The following is an 18,153-nucleotide window of genomic DNA, read 5'->3' on the forward strand; positions in this document are numbered from 1 at the left end:
GCAATAGGGAAAGAGCTCCCCAATCCCTCCACACATACACCTTTCTAAACTGGTCCTGCAGAAGTTCTGGGTTCACCCTCGTTGGCTAGACTTCGGTCAGCACCATTGGCTGAACCAATACCTGTCTGGGGTGAGACGGGGGCAGGGTGGGGCGGGTGTTGAGGGGATCTCATTGCACTGGATCGGCTGCCAGGGGTGGAAGGACAAAAAGTAAGGAGCGGACACTCTTGAAAGGTAGACAGGACTGAGTTACCAGAAGGAAAGGGCATGGGTCTCGGCAGGGAAGAGCCATGGATGACCCTGCATCAGGGAACAAATCCAGTTATTTTTGTTTTTCTGACAAGGTAGTATATTAACATGCTTCCACAAGTCAAAAGTCATCAAAAAGATCACTCCCTCTTAGGACTTCCACCCTGTCCTCTCCATCCATTGTAGGTAATCAATTTCATCAAGTTCTAATTTATTCTTCCTATTTCTTCCATTAAGATAAGTAGATATCTCTGTGCTTTCTTGTTTTTTCCCTTATTTACACAAACGATAGCATTGGGTGTGTGCTTTTTTTATACTTGCTTGCTTCACTTAACAGGAGAAAGAAAAATTTAATTGAGGTGTGGTTGATATACAGCATTATATGTGTGTAATATAGTGATTCACAATTTCTAAAGGTTATGCTCCTTTTGTAGTTATATAATATTCCTTTGCTGCACAATACATCCTTGTAGTTTATTTTATCCATAGTAGTTTGTACCTCTTAGTCCCCTCCCCCTATCTTGCCCCTCACCCTTCCGTCTCCCCAAAGAAACCACTAGTTTGTTCTTTGTATCTATGAGTCTGCTTTTGTTGTTGCATTCTCTAGTTTCTTTTAGTTTTAAGATTCCACACATAAGTGGTCTCATAACAGTGTTTGTCTTTCTGATTTATTTCACTCAGCATAATACCCTCCAGGTCCATCCATGTCGGAAAAACATTTTTGCTAGACATACTATTTTTGCTGTCATTAGTATTGGGTTGGCCAAAAAGGTCATTTGGTTTTTGCCAAAATATGTTACCCGAACACCCTTTTCAGCCAGCGTAATACACGGGATCATGTGTAGACTTAAGTGTGCTTAGTCGCTCCGTCGTGTCTGACTCTTTGGGATCCCATCTGTAGCCCGCCAGGCTCCTCTGACCATGGGGATTCTCCAGGCAAGAATACTGGGGTGGGTTGCCATGCCCATCTCCAGGGATCTTCACAACCCAGGGATCGACCCCAGGTCTCTTGCAGTGCAGGCGGATTTTTTACCGCCTGAGCCACCAGGAAGCCCAAGTATATACAAGGGAGTGTTGACTCATATAATAGGATATAGGTGAGAGCATGTGAATGACTGCCAGCCTTCTCTCTGGTGAATGGTGTCTTTTTATTCTCCCAAACCTGGCTTGTAAGTGAATCTCCTCTTGCAGATGGAGGCAAATATACCGTCCACGACTCCCAGGCCCCCAGTCTGAGCTTAGAGGGCGAGAACTCCCCCTCCAGCCCCACCGGACATGACTGGGAGATGAATTATCAAGAGGCAGCAATCTACCTCCAGGTGAGTATCTCCCGGGCAGCACCTGGCCCTTCTTGCCACGTGTTGGTGGAGACGGGGAGCCAGGCTCTGTTGGATGCATGCCCAGAAATCCAGTTCTGGCTTTAGTGCTCCGTGTGTGAGCTTCTCGTTTCATAAGATCACGCCGGGAGAGCCAAGCTGACTGTGCCCGTGGGCTTGTTCCCAGGACCCCAGTGTGTGGCCCTGCCTGCCCCCAGGTTCCCCTAGTCTGTCCACTTGGCCTCCCCCTGCCCTGCCCCCTCTTCTGGAGAGGCTGGTTCTTCTTTTGTCTACTGAGTCCAGCTGACTTAGTGTGAGGAGTCTGAAGATGTTTATTCCTTCCTGTTTATCCTGCTGCTGCTTTCATATTTGCTATTCCATGCTTGGTTTTTGTTTTTAAACAAATTTTAAAGTCTTTATAATTCTGTCTAAGTGTATCTTAATTTATTTAACTATCCTGATAAGGTTGGATATTTTCTCTGTTTATATTTCCCTTACTGTATATTATGCATTTCCCTGTTATAAATTATAATAGGAGGATAATCTATGTCTTCAGCTATTTCTCTCTTTTTCTATTTAATATCAAGGATTATTTTATTAGGAAACACTCCAAGAAGTAGAATCAGTGGGTTGAAGGAATCGACATTTTTTAGGGCCCTTGGTATATTGTATTGAATACTCTCCAGAGGGAATATTGCCTGTTAACTGCTAATCTCACTGTCTGTGGCATTTTCACCTTAATCTTGTCATTTTTGTCATTATAAGATTTCAGCTTCTGCTGAAATTTTAGCATTGAGTAAGGGTTTGGGTGAGGAAATGGGATTTTTCTTAAGTTCGTTTGAATGATCACTTTCCCTTAATCTTTCTTTTTCTTTGAAGCAGCTCTCCCTTTTAAGTATTTGCTTTGCTATTTTCAAAGAAAGTTTAATGGAATTCAGATACTTATTTGATAGCTGTTTGGGTGTCTGTGTGTTTCTCACGTTTTATGGCTGTACTCCTCAAGGAATGTGTTTTGATTCAGGTTAAGGCAGAAATGATTCAGGTTAAGTAGAAATGTTTTCGGGAGATTTTAGCAAGCTTGGGCATGCCTGTTGACATGGCAGGATCACCCTATACACTGTCACCCTCTCTAAGGTTGAACAGGCGCTAGATAAGAGGCCAGAATGGATCAGAATATGGAATTAGAATCGCTGCTTGGTAATTCCTTCTTTCCTTAAGCAGGTGAGAACATTAGTAATAAAAATGGCTATCATCAAATAATAAATGCTGGAGAGGGTGTGGAGGAAAGGGAACTCTCCTACACTGTTGGTGGGAATGTAAATTGGTACAGACATTAAGGAAAACAGTATGTTAGTGTCTTAAAAAACTAAAAATAGAGCTACTATATGATCCAGCAATCCCACTCCAGGATATATATTTGGGGGAGAAAAACCCTCTAATTCAAAAAAGTACATGCACCTCAGTGTCTATAGTAGCACTATTACAATAGCCAAGGCATGGAAAGAACCCAGGAACCCAAGTGCCCCTCAACAGACAATTGATTTAAGAAGATGTGGTATGTAATACACACACACAGACACACACACAGACACACACACACACACACACACACACGAGCAGTGGAAGATTACTCAGCCATAATGAAGAATGAAATATTGCCATGTGCCGTAGTGTGGACAGACCTAGAGAATATTACTAAGTGAAGTAAGTCAGCTAGAGAAAGAGAAATATTACATAACTGCCGGGGTCCAGCCCCGGTGGATCCAGGGAATTCGAAGGGTGGACGGCGTTGTTTATTTATTTATAAGACTTGTTTATTTATTAATATAAGATTAGATTAAGAAACTATAGTGTAGTAAGAAGATTTAAGTGGAGGAAGAGGGCTGAATAGCTTGGTTTACACGGAAGACCAATAAAATTCCAGACAATGAATTTGCACCATCTACGTTGGGCCACCGGCGCCCGCTTGAATATCTAAGGGTGCCTCGCCTTAAGCTCCCTTTCGTGCGGGTCTTAACAGCTAGGGCAAGTAAGTAGACCTGGCGAGCCTCCGCGCCCCAGGTGGAGATTCAGCCTGAAATTAAAGTAAAGAGCAGAGGGAGAGAAAGGGAGAGAAGAAGAAAAGAGAGAGAAAGACACAGGGGGAGCCAGAGTCCCAAGAAACCAGGCCGAGAGACTAGTTCGAGAAACTGGTCCGAGAAACTGGCCCCGGCCCCATCCTTTATTGTTCAGAAGGCCTTTTATACTTTTGATAAAACACAGAGATCAATGGGTAACACAAAATTATGTAGCGTTTGCAGCCCAGACTCTTTCTATACATCATTTTGTATACAAAAGGTCTCAGGTGATTTACATTATCTTCTGGCCAAGAGGCTTGTTAACACTTTTTGGCTCTCTTCCTTAATGAATGTTAATTTTGTTTCCCCTGAAGTGTTTTTCTTTAATCTGCATCTCCTTAAAGCATTAAAGTTACATCTCTATAGAACAAAGGTGCAGTGGGATATAACAAAGAAGGTACTTAACTCAAAGATCTAATGTTGCTAATACCAGGTCTACTACTTGTTTTTCTGTATACCAACTATATCTACAAATAAAGGATGTGAAAATTTGGCAGCAAGCATTGATTCAACAAATGAAACTTTTAATCAGTCCTATTTTAAAGATTTTGACTCCTCGGAAGCTCCTACATTCCTAGGATGTTTTAAGCTTCCTGTGCCTCCTGCGGTCAGGAGGCCTCAAACAATCACATGCGCAGCTGTAGGAGTCCTGCAGGCAGGCTAGAAAGCCATCAGAGGGTTTTTTGGATTGAAACACTCTTTCAAATGCAGAAGACTAAAGCCCTGAATTGACTTTTTCCAGAAAATGTCAAGAGTGGAAAAGCAGAGCACAAAAGCCGGCAGATTTTTGTTGGGGTACATGCTTAGGAATTTCCAGAGGGGTCCCTGAAGTCTGAGCATGCCTTGCGTATGTCAGCTTCCTTCCTCATGACCTTGTCACGGGCGGGATTCCTCACACTGGCTCCCGGCACATAACTTCTAAGTGGAATCTAAAAAATAATACAAATGAATCTATATACCACAAAAAGACTTAAGTTGATCTTTCTAACAACCTTACCAAGCAGTTTGGTCATCTCCCAGTTCGTACACCTGAGACTCCCAGGGGCTAGTGAGTCCAAAGCCAGCCAGCTAGTAAACTGCCAAGCTTGGATTTGAACCGTGTCCATCTAGCCTCCAAATTATGGTCTTTCTTCTCTACGTGGTGGCCACATTTCTGTACCTGACCCCATGTAGTCACTCAAAAATGGGTCATGTCTTTGGGGAAAAAGAGGTTACAGAACAGAAGGTATCATATGGTGACTTTTAATATATGTTATATATAATTTTACATAATATGTGTCTATGTATGCACAGATACCCATTCACATCTGGAAACTTATTTGTCAGAATATTAAAGGTGATTATTTTTGGCTGATGGAATTTTTACTACCTTATAATTCTGTGTATTACTTGAATTTTTTTTTTTTTTTCAAAAAGCTGCATCCTCTTGTAAAATTAAAACTAAAAGCAGAACTTGGATCCCCGTGGACAGTGGTTTCTGGCTTGGAGGACGGTGTTAGCAGGTGTCCGATAGCTGTTTTCGCGCTTGCGGATGGGCTGCAGCACAGCCCCCGAGCCAGGTTGCTGGTGCGCTTGGGTGACTGGCCCCTCGCTGCTTTGAGTCTATCTGGTGCCTGCGGTTTCCTCTCTTCCTAAATTTACCTGTTAACTCACTCACCCACAGGAGCCGTGTGCTTGGAGCTCCTGTTCCCTCCAAGATGGTCCGAGTTTTCTTTGTGGACTTCTGCCCCAGGGAGCAGAGATTAAAGGCCTGGAAGTCACGTACAAATGGCCTGCCTTATTTTTCCTAATCGTAAATTTCCTAGTTCACGGTCAGCAGCTAGGATATACGGCCAGTGTTCTCTTTAGTGCATGCGTGCCCAGTCATGTCCGACTCTTTGCGACCCCATGGACTGTAGCCCACTAGACTCCTCTGTCCTTGGAGCTTTTCAGGCAGGAATACTGGAGTGGGTTGCCATTTCCTCCTCCAGGGGACCTTCCCAACCCAGGGATCGAACCCAGGTTTTTGCGTCTCCAACATTGGCAGGTGGATTCTTTACCACTGCGCCACCTGGGAGGCCTTAGCATCTGGGTCAGGATAGAGACTCAGATCCTAATTCACTCGGTTCTTGCTGGGGAAGGCCTCATCTTCCATCTGCCGTGAGGCAATTCCAAGTCCCTGAGGTCAGATTTGAGAGCCCCATGTCAGTGGTTTCCTCTTGCCAGACCTTCATCCCTGGCTACCTGTTGGAAGAAATTACCCGAGAATTGCATTTTCTAGAAGTCCAAGCCAGAAGCTCCTCAGGCAACCATGTGTGACCCCTGTGGCCAGGGCGGTGGTGTTGAAAACCACAGCCCAGCACAGATCACAGGACAGGGAGCGAGGCTTGCCCAGCTCACCCTCCGTGTGACTCCAGGATGTTTGTTCCCTGCCCTGTCAAGTCTGTGGTTTGTCTTTTATTTTTTTTCTTATCACGAGAATAGTGATGTATCCGGCTTCAGGGAAGTGACTCGCTTGAAGTTCCGCTGCAAACCACAGCCAAGGTCAGAGCTCCCAGCCGCCTCCCAGCTACTGGACAGTCCTTGGGCTGGGCAGGCGCCTGGAGAATGATCTCTTGCAGAAATGCTTCATCTTACCAAACATCTATTAAACGCCCACTGTGTGCATCAGGCACTGTGCCAACTGAGGTCTTGACTATATCTCTTGCTCTCCCAGTTCTCTGTAACAAGCTTGGTGAGCTGAAGCCACTTCCGGCTAGCACGGGAGCCCACTGGCCAGAGCTCCTTCCATGGCACCATGTGCCACCTGGCCCAGAGACACTTCTTCCTGTTAGCCTGGCTTTGTAACTTCTGCAGGAATCACGGGGCATGCGTGGGTTAGTTTCACTTTTGTCAGAATAAGGGTGTATGAGGATGGTTGCATGTGGCCTCATCCCAGAAGAGCCAAATATTGGAATAGTTGAAGGTCTGCCTGCATTCTAGAACACCCGGAATGCTTTTGGAAAGGCTCTGGATATCCCTTCTGGGGCTCTGACCCTTTTCTCTTCTAGAGATTGGAGCCAAGGGCAAAAGCCTCTGTTCTGAGTGTTTGCGCTGAGAGTGATCGAGATAGGCTCTCCTGACTCAGCATCATTGGTGTTTAGGACCGATAATTCTTTGTTGTGAGGGGCTGCCCTGTGCATTTTAGCAGGTTTAGCAGCATCCCTGGAACTGACCCTCTGGATGCCAGCAACACCCCCCAGGTGTGACAACTACACGTGTCTCCAGCCCTGGGGTGGGGTCAGGGGAGGGCAGGTGGTAAACACTGCCCCCAGTTGAGAAGCACTGAAGCAAGGCAATGCATGAAAAGTAAATGCTGTCTATGTGTACACTGCTGGATGGGATACTGAGGTGATGAAGTTGATGAGGTGGGACCTCTCTTACTTAGGCCTGTGCCCACCAACCCCAGGGAGGCAGTGAAGATCCCCTACCTCCCCCAGAAGACCGACCCTAACAGGGAGGGTCATCAGCTTGTATTCTCAAGTGGACCATTCCCCGGGCTCCATCATTTGTTTTCCGCATCATCAGCAGGAGGCCGAGACTAGACAGAATAGGGCTGCTGGAGTCAGGCTGCCTGGCTCTATGGGCTTGGGTGGTACAGAGGTTCCCTGTCATTGCTGTCAAATGAGAAGAAATAGAAGCACTTGCCTGGAAGGGAAGTTGTCAGGACTGAAAGGAATGTCAGGGCTCAGTGGAGGGCACTCAGTGGGGGTCAGCCGCTGTCTCATTGCTGTTGGGGTGAAAGCATCAAAGGGTTAGGAAATTAGGTGGAAATAGAGTCAGTTAAGAAGTGGGGAGACTTCCTTGTTGGTCCAGTAATTGAGAAGACTTTGCCTTCCAATGCAGGGGGTGCAGATTCCATCCCTAGCTGGGGAGCCAAGATCCCATATGCCTCATGGTCAAAAAGCAAAACAAAAACAAAAACAAAAAAAACCCACATAAAACAGAAGCAATATTGTAACAAATTCAACAAAAACTTTAAAAATGGTCCCACATCCAAAAACTCTTTAAAAAGATAAATAGGGGGTGGGGGGGAGGTGGGAGGAGGGTTCGGGATTGGGAACACATGTACACCCGTGGTGGATTCATGTTGATGTGTGGCAAAATGAATACAATATTGTAAAGTTAAAAAAAAAAAAGATAAATGGGATGGAGAAAGATGAGTAAAGCAGGATTCTGATAAAGGGACCCTCAAGCTTTCCCCTCCATGTTACTGCTAAGTCGCTTCAGTCGTGTCTGACTCTGTGTGACCCCATAGACGGCAGCCCACCAGGCTCCCCCGTCCCTGGGATTCGCCAGGCAAGAACACTGGAGTGGGTTGCCATTTCTTTCTCCAATGCATGAAAGTGAAAAGTGAAAGTGAAGTCGCTCAGTCATGCCCAACTCTTAGCGACCCCATGGACCGCAGCCTACCAGGCTCCTCCGACCATGGGATTTTCCAGGCAAGAGTACTGGAGTGGGTTGCCATTGTCTTCTCCGGGAGTAAGTACGGTCGATCGTTAACCCATGGATGGTTGTAAAGGTGAAAGAACAGTTTCCATGTTACCCAGGGAGAAGGGGGCGAAGCCAGGACACAGTCATGACTAGCTTACCCCAGACCCCGAGCACTTAACATCCCACACCTGAGTGAGACTTCAGTCTCAGAAGGGACCACATGCGCCCGCTTCCCTTTGATCTCTTGGGCGTAATATCCTTTGATTCCTCCGAGTAGTTTTGGAAAGAAGCAAGTCTTTGAAGCCCCATCAGCGGCAAGGGCGAGACCTGAGGGATGTGCTAAGCTGTGAAGATAATACTTAATTTTCTGTCCTCTCTGGTCTGAAGCTCCACCCACCTGCCAAGGGCCCGCCCCTTTCCCCGCCCACCACACATCCCACTTCACGGTGGCTTTTGCCTCCCAGGTGCCCTGCTTCGTGCAGGGTCACACACCACCGCGACTCTCGCTCTTTCAGGAAGGTGAGAATAACGACAAGTTCTTCACTCACCCCAAGAACGCCAAAGCGCTGGCGGCCTACCTCTTCGCACACAACCACCTCTTCTACCTGATGGAGCTGTCCGCGGCCTTGCTCCTGCTGCTGCTGTCCCTGTGCGAGGCTCCTGCTGTCCCCGCGCTCCGGCTGGGCATTTACGTGAGTGTCCCGGTGGCTGCGAGCCGCGGCTCTCTGAGGGTGTCGGGGGTGGGAAGGCAGGCAGAGTAACTCAAGCCTGAAAGGGAGCATTCTGGAAGGGGAGACACCCCGCGGATTTCAGATGGGGAGGCCCTGGGAGTAGCTGGCTCACCAGTCTTGCCTGGGGTCCCCGCCCAACGGAATGCACCACCCTGAGTCTCTCTGGGATTCAGTTCCCTTGTAACTTCCAAGGAGGGGCGGGGGTCGCTGTGGCCATGCTTTGGCTCCAGGTGAACAGCATACTGATCAGCAGTCCCGCCCGCCATCTCCAAAGAAAAGCCAGCAGGTGCGCTCACTTCTACTGGGGAGTGGCCTGTGATGCTGCGTCTCTTTCACGCCCTGTGGCTGCAGGTCCACGCAACCCTGGAGCTGTTCGCCCTGGTGGTGGTCGTGTTTGAACTCTGCATGAAGTTGCGGTGGCTGGGCCTTCACACTTTCATCCGGCACAAAAGGACCATGGTCAAGGTGATGTGTCCATCTCTTTCCAGCATTTCCTTGTCAACTTCAAGCCTGTATCATCAATTCAACTGCAAATCCCCCGTGCGCTGCGGAGCGTGACTCTGAGTCCTGGACCTCACCATGCTTCCAGCTTTGCTCTGGGTGTCACAGTGGTGCTGACAGTAGCTCCCATGATCATGATCCGGTATTTAGTTCAGGCCAAGCACCAGCATGGTGACCTTTGTGGGAAGTGTTACTATTCCTAGTTTACATCCAGCCAGTCGCAAGAGAATGGGATCTGGATCCCGGAGAGCTGGGATTCCAAACCAGCCTGGTGTGGCCTCCACACCCATGCCAGTCAGCGCCTTATTGTCCACCTTCTCTGTAGCAGAGAGAGACATAAGTTGGGATATGTCAGAGTGGTATTTAGTAGTGTCAGAAGTGCACACACTTGATGGGGAGGATATGCCCAAGGAATTAGAGATTAGGACATGCCGAAGACCCCAGGGGCCCTCAGGGGGTAGCTAGAACCAGGGCGTGGGTGGCTGCGGCCTGCAGAGTGGTGGTTTTGTTCAGCGGGTACCCTCTAATGAGCTGCTGGGAGCATCGATCAAGCTTGTTCTCCTGGGCCAGCAGCGGTGGACTTCTCCCTGGGGCCTGCCTGATGTTGGGGGAGGTGACAGAGGGCGAGGGAAGGGCTTCTCTGGACTCCCCTCGGGGATGGGGAGGGCTGGGGGGGCCAGTATCTAGCAGGCCCTCTATCTGGGACTGGGGTGCAGGGACTGACAGTGCACCGTGCCCGGCCTCCCCCAGACCTCCGTGCTGGTGGTGCAGTTCGTGGAGGCCATCGTGGTGTTGGTACGGCAGACGTCACACGTGCGGGTGACCCGGGCGCTGCGCTGCATCTTCCTGGTGGACTGTCGGTACTGCGGCGGTGTCCGGCGGTAAGGCCTGGGTACTCAGGCGCTCTCACGGCCCAGCCCGGCCCCCTGGGTCCATGGTGGCCTAAGAGCCAGTGAGTCACCTAGTGATTAGGTCCCTCCTGCACTTGGCTAGGTCACAGTCCTGATCACTTCCCTCTGCCATTCGACTCCCACAGAGGGGAGGGTGGGCCTCCCACTGCAGTTCAGGTCTCCTTCCTCCGGGTCCAGGGCGCTCTCCCGTCATTACCTGTGCTTCTCTGGGGCTCCCGGCACAGTATCTGCCCAGACACAGCCTGCAGCAGGAACTCAGTGAAGTCCACGCGACTCAGCAGGCGGTCCTGACACCTCCCCTGGGACTGGGGGACTGAACTCAAAACAGGCCACTAACCTAAGTTCAAGCTGAGTTTCTGTTGCTTTTTTAATGATAGTGTGTGTTTATTTTTTGTTGGTGCTGGGTCTTTGCTGCACGGGCTTTTCTCTAGTTACAGAGCGAGGGCTTCTCATTGTGGTGGCTTCTTTTGCAGCAGAGCGTGGGCTCTAGGCGCTCAGGCTTTGGTAGCTGTGGCTCTCCAGCTCTAGAGCACAGGCTCAGCAGTTGTGGTGCACGGGCTTAGTTGCTCTGAGGCATATGGGATCTTCCCAGACCAGGGATCGAACCCATGTCCCCTGCATTGGCAGGTGGATTCTTTACCAGTGAGCCACCAGGGGAGCCCTGGACTGAGTTTTGAAAATCCATCTAGAAAACCTCTTGACTGGGGTCCTGTAAATGAGAGCGGGCTAGCCATTCACTCTTGGTGAAGTTGCTCAGTTGTGTCTGACTCTTTGAGATCCCATGGACTATGGTCTACCAGGCTCTTCCATCCATGGAATTTTCAGGCAAGAGTCCTAGAGTGGGTTGCCATTTCCTTCTCCAGGGGATCTTCCAGACCCAGGGATCGAATCCAGGTCCCCCTCATTGCAGGCAGACGCTTCACCATCTGAGCCACTGGGGAAGCCCATGGGGTCACTCTTGGTTCCCTGTCCACAAAACCGGGACACATGTCCTCGGACTGAGATGTCTTCCTGCATCCCATGCAGACTGACCTTGGCACCCGAGGCCATGCACCCGGCCTGGGCCTGCCTGCTCCATCCCTTGCAGGCACTTACCTGCTTGGGCTCAGTAAGCGCCACGTCTGCCCTGGTTCTTTCCCCATCACCCCCAGAGTGAAAGTCCTAGGAGATCACTGAGCATGCCATCACAAGCCAGGGTGCGGTGGGATTTAGTGTTCCAGGGGTTGGGAGCACCAGGCCTCCATCTCAACAGGGCATCCCGCACTGAGGAATCGCAGACCGTGCCCCTGGGCCCCAGCCCTCCACCCACCACCCCTCACCCCTCCTGGCCCTGTCTCCCCCCAGCAACCTGCGTCAGATGTTTCAGTCCCTGCCACCCTTCATGGACATCCTCCTGCTTCTCCTCTTCTTCATGATCATTTTCGCCATCCTCGGTGAGTTTTTCCCGAGCCCCAGTTTTAGAGATTCGGAAGGTTTTCAGAACAATAGAAACACTTGTAGACTCCAGCTTAGGAAATGCAGTATTGGGGAAAAAAAAAAATAGAAGCCACCTTTGTAACCTTTCTTGATCTCAGTTCCCTTTTGCTCCCAGGGGGTGCCCCCGGCCTTTATTCACACTGATGCGTGGAGATGTAGGCCATTCATTTTCACTACAGTGTCATGATCCAGTACGTGAATATACCCACGTTTATTTATCACTTCCTCCGATGGTGGGCATTTTCCTCTGTTGCAGATCACATTGCTGCGAACATTCTCCTGCCTTTCCCAGTGCGCACACAGGGGAGTTTCTCTACAGCATATGCCTGGGACCTTAGGGTCGACATAGTTCAGCTTCGCTAGGTGTTAAAGCAAGGTCACGCCCTTTCTAACACCAGGGAGGCCTTGCCTCTTCAGATAAGATCAAGTATTGATGACTCCCACATTCAGACACGGGCTTTAGATAGTGGCCGTCTCAGAACACGGCAGGGAAGACCAAGGTCCCTTCCCTGGTGCTCAGATGGCAGAGACAGTGGAACCAGAGGGCTGTGACTCTAAGGCCGCCCCCAGTGCTGAAATCCCCAGGCCCTCTTGACACTCTGTTCCCTGAGCCATTGACTCCCACCTACCCTACCTCACTCTGGATAGAATTTCCTTGGTGTTCCGAGGGGCTGACTTCCCTTAGGGGCAGAGTTTCAGGATTTCAAGGACTCAGGGGAATAGCCCATTCCAAGAGGGAGGACATTAATGGTGCCCCCACCTTGGACCCTCAGCTGCGGGAGAACAGTGGGGTTCCTTTGAAGTTGTTACTTAGTTGTCATGCTCTCAAAACCAAAGATTGCCAACCAGCAGTCTGGGTTCCAGACCCAGCCTACGGATGAGTTTTGTTTGGTCTGAAACTGTTGAGCCAGCATCTTATGTTTTATTTTATTATTTTAAGTTTTTTTTTAATGTGGACCATTTTTTAAAGTCTTAACTGAATTTGTTACAGCATTGCTTCTGTTTACGTTTTTTTGGTATTTTGGGCATGAGATATGTGGGATCTTAGCTGCCTGACGGGATTGAACCTGCACCCCTTCCACTGGCAATTGAAGTGCTAAAAAAAAAAAAAGTTAATTAATTTTAATTTTTATTTAATATTTACTTTAAAATATTTATTTATTTGGCTGCTCCAAGTCTTAGTTGTAGCATTTGTGATCTAGTTCCCTGACCAGGGATCCAACCTGGTCCCCTGCATTGGAAGCTGAGTCTTAGCCTCTAGACCACCAGGGAAGTCCCTTGAGCCAGCATTTTTAAAACTAGATTTTTTAACATGAAAATACAGATTTCCAGCCTTAAAATCTTAAATTTTTTTAAACTTCCATTTAAAAAAAAATTGGCATGTAATCGACATAACACTGTATTTGTTTTAGGTGTACAGCATAATGCTTTATTATGTACATGCTGAGGAATGATCTGGTTAACAACATCATCTTTATACATATTTATAGGTTTTTTTTTCCCTTCTGATGAGAACTATTAAGATCTACTCTCCTAACAACTTTCAAACACACAATAATGGTATCAGCTAGAGTCACTGTGTGGCACATCCAGCCTTTGTGTTTTTTGGCTGCAGTATACAGCACATAGGATCTTAGCTCCCTGACCAGGGGTCCCCAGCCCCCTGCAGTGGAAGCACAGAGTCCTAACCGCTGGACCACAAGGAAGGTCCCCAACGAGCCTTTTTTAGTAATAGCTTCAGTGGTGCTTGGATCACGTTCCCGAGTGGCAGCAGTTACCTGGTGCCTTCAGACAGAGCATGCGTAGTGCCCTGCCGCGGTCCCCGCCACTCCTTGTGCTTTCCCTCTGCCCACTGCACTCATTTACATTTCTTAGTATTGACATCTGGGTTTGGGACTTCTGCTCTAACCTATGTTTCCCACCACCTTCTTCTAGGTTTCTACTTATTCTCCCCTAATCCTTCAGACCCTGTAAGTAATCAACACGTTTGTCTGTGTCTTCCTGTATGTGGGGCCTTTTCACTTCAGGCCCGGTGGCTGGACTGACCTCCCCGCCACCAGCCGTAGTAGGAAGGGATGCCCGGCTTGGTTTCTCATCATCGTTTATGGCACCTGAATGTTCATTTCCTTCTTCGAGTGCCAAGGGGATCCCCTGTCCTGTTGTTGAGAGGGATGTTTCCAGGATCAGATCTGGAACACGGAAACATTTTGGCAGAGGAGTGGTGGAGGAGAGCCCAGCTCATTGTGCAAAACATGTGATTCTCTGGGAGACAAGTCTCAAGGCCAGGTGTCTGCTTCTGCCAGAAGCATTGAGCTCAGGAAGGAGGAGGCCTTGGACTCGGAGTTTGCTTGTTCCTCTGCCATCCTTAAGGGATCCCGCGGGAGGAGGCAGGGGCTCTGGAGATGACCCACTGCACACAGCCTGTTCCCAGTGATGTGTGCCCTCGGCCTGGCACCCACGTGTCCTCTGGTCCTCCTGTCCCCGCAGTACTTCAGCACCCTGGAGAATAGCATCGTCAGTCTGTTTGTCCTTCTGACCACCGCCAAGTAAGTTTGGGCTCTGCTTTGGCTTCTGCCTGCCCTCTGGTAGTGCCCAGGGTTGACTCCTCTTTTCAGCCAAGGGTATTCCATGTCTTGGCTCAGACAGGCGCTCAGAGCCACCGTGAGGGATGGGAGTGGCCTGGTGAGCTGAGAGTAGGGGAGGCATGGTGGGGTGGGAGGCAGAAAGAGAGATGTCCTTAGAAAAAGCAGAGACTGGCAGACATGGGCCTTACGGGTGACGCTCTGCAAATACAGCTTCCCAGATGTGATGATGCCCTCCTACTCCCGGAACCCCTGGTCCTGCGTCTTCTTCATCGTGTACCTCTCCATCGAGCTGTACTTTATCATGAACCTGGTGAGTGGCCTTGGCTTATGTCTGTGGACCAGCCCCAGCCATCGCTGTGCTGGGCATTGTGGGGATAAAGTAGGGGTGGCCATCCACCTCCGAGGGAGGAACATAGGGGAAGGAAGTCCTAGACCCTAGTCAGGTGTGGCGTGACTAGGAATTCCCTGTCAGGACTTGAGTTCAGCCGGTTACCAGCAGTAACTAGCCTCTCTGGGTTAGTGCTGCTGCTGCTGACGATGCTAGAGCTTGTCATTCGTTCATCCACTTTTTCATTTATTTGACTGCACTGGGTGGGTCTTCATTTCGGCACATGGGTTCTTTAGTTGTGTCATGCAGGATCTAGTTTCCTGACCAAGGGATCGAACCCGGGCCCCCCGCGTTAGGAGCACAGAGTCTTAACCACTGGACCACCACGGAAGTCCCAGAGCTAGAGTTTAAACCAGAACTACCCTGGAACCTTCTCCTCCTCACGGCAAACATATAATAACTGGAAAAGCTGACACTTAGAAAGCCTTAATCAGGGACTCTGCCAAGTGCTTTATGGATAGGGGTTAAATAATTTAACACTGAAACCCTAGATGTCTTCTTATGATTCTCAATTTATAGTTGAGGAAACTGAGGATCAGACCGATTGGGTGAGTCACCCTTGCCTGCACAGCCCGGGTGGCCAGGTGAGCTGGTCTGGTTCCAGAGCCCTGCTGTTAACCACCCCATCCCACTGCACGCACATGCCAGGAATGTCCTGTGTATTTTTACCCTGTTTATTATGAACCACTGGGAAACCCAATACAGAACACGTTCCTTTAAGGACAATGTGCAGTCCCCATGCACACTGGGAACTTTGGAGGTGTTTTTGGAGGCTCGACTGGCCACCAGGAGTGTTCCTGCCATCAGCAGATCACCTTCTCCCAGACCAGGCCATCAGGCTGGTGCTGAGACCACGTGAATGCCAGAATTATAAGGAAGAGGACTTACCAAGTCTTGCATTTATTTTTATACTTCTGATGAGCATCCCCACACCAGTCACCACAGTCAGGCCCGTATAGAAATGGAAAACACTTTCTCTGGGGGTGGACTTGTGTCGCTGCTGCTAAGTCATGTCTGTCGTGTCCACCTCTGTGCGACCCCATAGATGTCAGCCCACCAGGCTCTCATCCCTGACTTAAAATGTGATGTCTTAAGCAGGAAAATATTTTCTTTTTTTAATTTCTCAAGACCCAAAATAAGTATGTTGGATATCTGTTTGTACACCTTAGAGTTCTTTTGTACCATTGTTAGTTTAAAATCCTAAAAATAGCATTATGTGTAATTATTTGCTTTAACAGGTATTTTGAACTGTGAAAATACAGGGTATGAGTCAGCCATTGGGGGCCCAAATCTGGCCTACCACGTGTTTTTCTCAATAAAGTTTTATTGGCACACGGCCACGCCCATTCATTTGCATATAGCCTATGACTGCTTTCATGCCGCACCTGCAAGGTTGAGTGATTTCTACAGAGACCGTCTTGCCTGCAGAGCCTAACATATTTGCTCTCTGGCCCTTTGCAGAAAAAGGCTGCTAACTCCCTTGATCTAAAGGGAAATGTAGGGGGCCAGTTTGAAGGGATGGAAAGGCAAAGAGAGTTCCCCTCAAAATATTTTTGAAAGAAAGTGTTCTCAAAAAGGCTTCTTTCAAATTCTGCTCCCACGCTCCCATCGCCCTCTGATAACGCAGGCTGTGTTGTCCACATGCTGACTTTGGAACTGGGCAGTTCCAGAACCTTGTGCCCTTGGGTGCAGGCCGCCTCTCACCCCTCATTTCTAGGGCCACACAGACTGAGCAGGAGAAAGGACATGAGGACAGGGGAGGAAGGGACAGTGATGTCCCTCCCTGCTCTGAGGTTGGGAAGGCACAGGATGGACACACAGCCTCCCTGGCCATCACACAGAGCTAAACGGGGCAAAAGCCCCAGCGTGTTCCCCTCACAGCTTCTCTCCCCTTATAAAAACTGCCCAGGCAGGGATGAGCTACAGGCAGAGAAGAAAAACCGGGGCAAAATGTAATAGTGTTTTCACGAATCTGTAGAGGGGAAATTTACAAGCGGCAATGAATGACCTTCCTCTCCTAAGACTTGGGGATGAACTTCCTACACCACGTGGCCAGGGGAGAGGCTCTTCTCAACCCGCCTTTCTGGGCTGGCTGGAGGAGCGCCCTCTGGAGGCTGGGGAACTGTTCCCTAGCTCCCTGAGGCCCAGTCGGCATGGGTACCAGGTCTCTGCTCTTCCGTCTCAGCTCCTGGCCGTTGTATTTGACACCTTCAATGACATTGAGAAACGCAAGTTCAAGTCTTTGCTGCTACACAAGCGAACCGCCATCCAGCACGCCTACCGCCTGCTTGTCAGCCAGCGGGTAGGGGGAGCCAGGGGCTGAGCCAGGGAGGGGGGTTGGTCCTTGTTCTCCTGCCCTTCCAACCCCCTCCTCCACCCCACCTCCCAATATCTCCTAAGCATAGAAGGGCCAGCAGCTTCAGAAACCAGGGGTCCTACCCTTGGGAGAACAGAGACAGAACAGGGTGCCCTGGGATCCCACATGATGCGGGACATCGGTCATGGCTCCCCTCAAGGGAAGGGGCAGCTGGACTCTGCGTTTTCCCGTGTTCCACGTGACCATCTTCCCTTTCTCCCCAGAGGCCCGCCGGCATCTCCTACAGACAGTTTGAAGGCCTGATGCGCTTCTACAAGCCCCGAATGAGTGCAGGGGAGCGCTATCTCACGTTCAAGGCCCTGAATCAGAGCAACACACCACTGCTCAGGTGAGAGGGATCCCAAGTGGGTGCAGTATAGCCGAAGGAGGCGTTGACAAGAGGCCCTGAGGTGACTGGGTGGGCAGAGAGGCTCTTAGAGACTTAGTTTTCTTTGCAGAGCTTTTTATGCACATAGACCCTATTGCTCAGGATTCTTTTTACAAATGACAGAGTCCAACCCACGTCCAATTTAAACTCACAACAAGGAAGGAATGTATTGGCTTGTGGAATGGACTGGCCCATCAGCTCACCCTCGAGCCATGAGCAAGCTGGGGTAGTTGCATGTGAGCAGAGCCACAGAGCAACGTGAACAACACAAACACACAGCCCTGGCACAGCCTCAGAACGGGCCCCGAGCTGTCCATGGTCAGTCTTGGTCTGACTGCTGATGACCAAAACCCTTTTCTTTTCGACTTGAGAAGCAGCAGGCCTGCTGTAGAGACGAGGGCGAGAGAGCTCGGTCTGGGCTGACCTCTCGGCCCCCGTCGTTCTAGTTAGTCCCCTACTAAAGGATGCTCCATCCTGGTCCGTCTGACAGTGGTGGTCATTCGGGGGCTGGCTCTCTGGGGGGCACAAGCCAGTGGTAGTCAGTGTAGACTGAGTGGATGAAGTATCAATAGTCTGGGGGAAGGAGGAGATGAAAAGCCAGGAGGTACCCGTCCCCTGGGCCCCAACGGGCTGGGGCTCCCAGATGTCACCCCCTCCACCTCTCGAAGGTGACCATAGGCAGG

General features: G+C 49.7%; 1 protein-coding gene across 11 annotated transcripts in view; it reads left to right on the top strand.

Annotated features, from left to right (window-relative positions):
- Positions 1-18,153, top strand: part of TPCN1 (two pore segment channel 1) — a 65,115-nt gene that overhangs the window by 27,619 nt on the left and 19,343 nt on the right. For 10 of the 11 annotated variants that reach the window (XR_003585553.3, XM_027956566.3, XM_060401233.1 and 7 more), the window contains 10 exons: positions 1,441-1,568; positions 8,650-8,826; positions 9,217-9,330; positions 10,117-10,247; positions 11,622-11,710; positions 13,689-13,723; positions 14,241-14,299; positions 14,549-14,648; positions 16,912-17,028; positions 17,307-17,431. Coding sequence is in view for 10 of the 11 variants with exons in the window: in XM_027956566.3 (XP_027812367.1) it covers positions 1,441-1,568; positions 8,650-8,826; positions 9,217-9,330; positions 10,117-10,247; positions 11,622-11,710; positions 13,689-13,723; positions 14,241-14,299; positions 14,549-14,648; positions 16,912-17,028; positions 17,307-17,431 (1,075 nt within the window). In the remaining variant the exon portion in view is untranslated. The remainder of the gene's footprint in view (positions 1-1,440; positions 1,569-8,649; positions 8,827-9,216; positions 9,331-10,116; positions 10,248-11,621; positions 11,711-13,688; positions 13,724-14,240; positions 14,300-14,548; positions 14,649-16,911; positions 17,029-17,306; positions 17,432-18,153) is intronic. The other variant, XM_042234667.2, reaches the window with a different exon arrangement.

This window comes from Ovis aries, chromosome 17, assembly GCF_016772045.2.
Source record: "Ovis aries strain OAR_USU_Benz2616 breed Rambouillet chromosome 17, ARS-UI_Ramb_v3.0, whole genome shotgun sequence".
Lineage (NCBI taxonomy): Eukaryota > Metazoa > Chordata > Mammalia > Artiodactyla > Bovidae > Ovis > Ovis aries.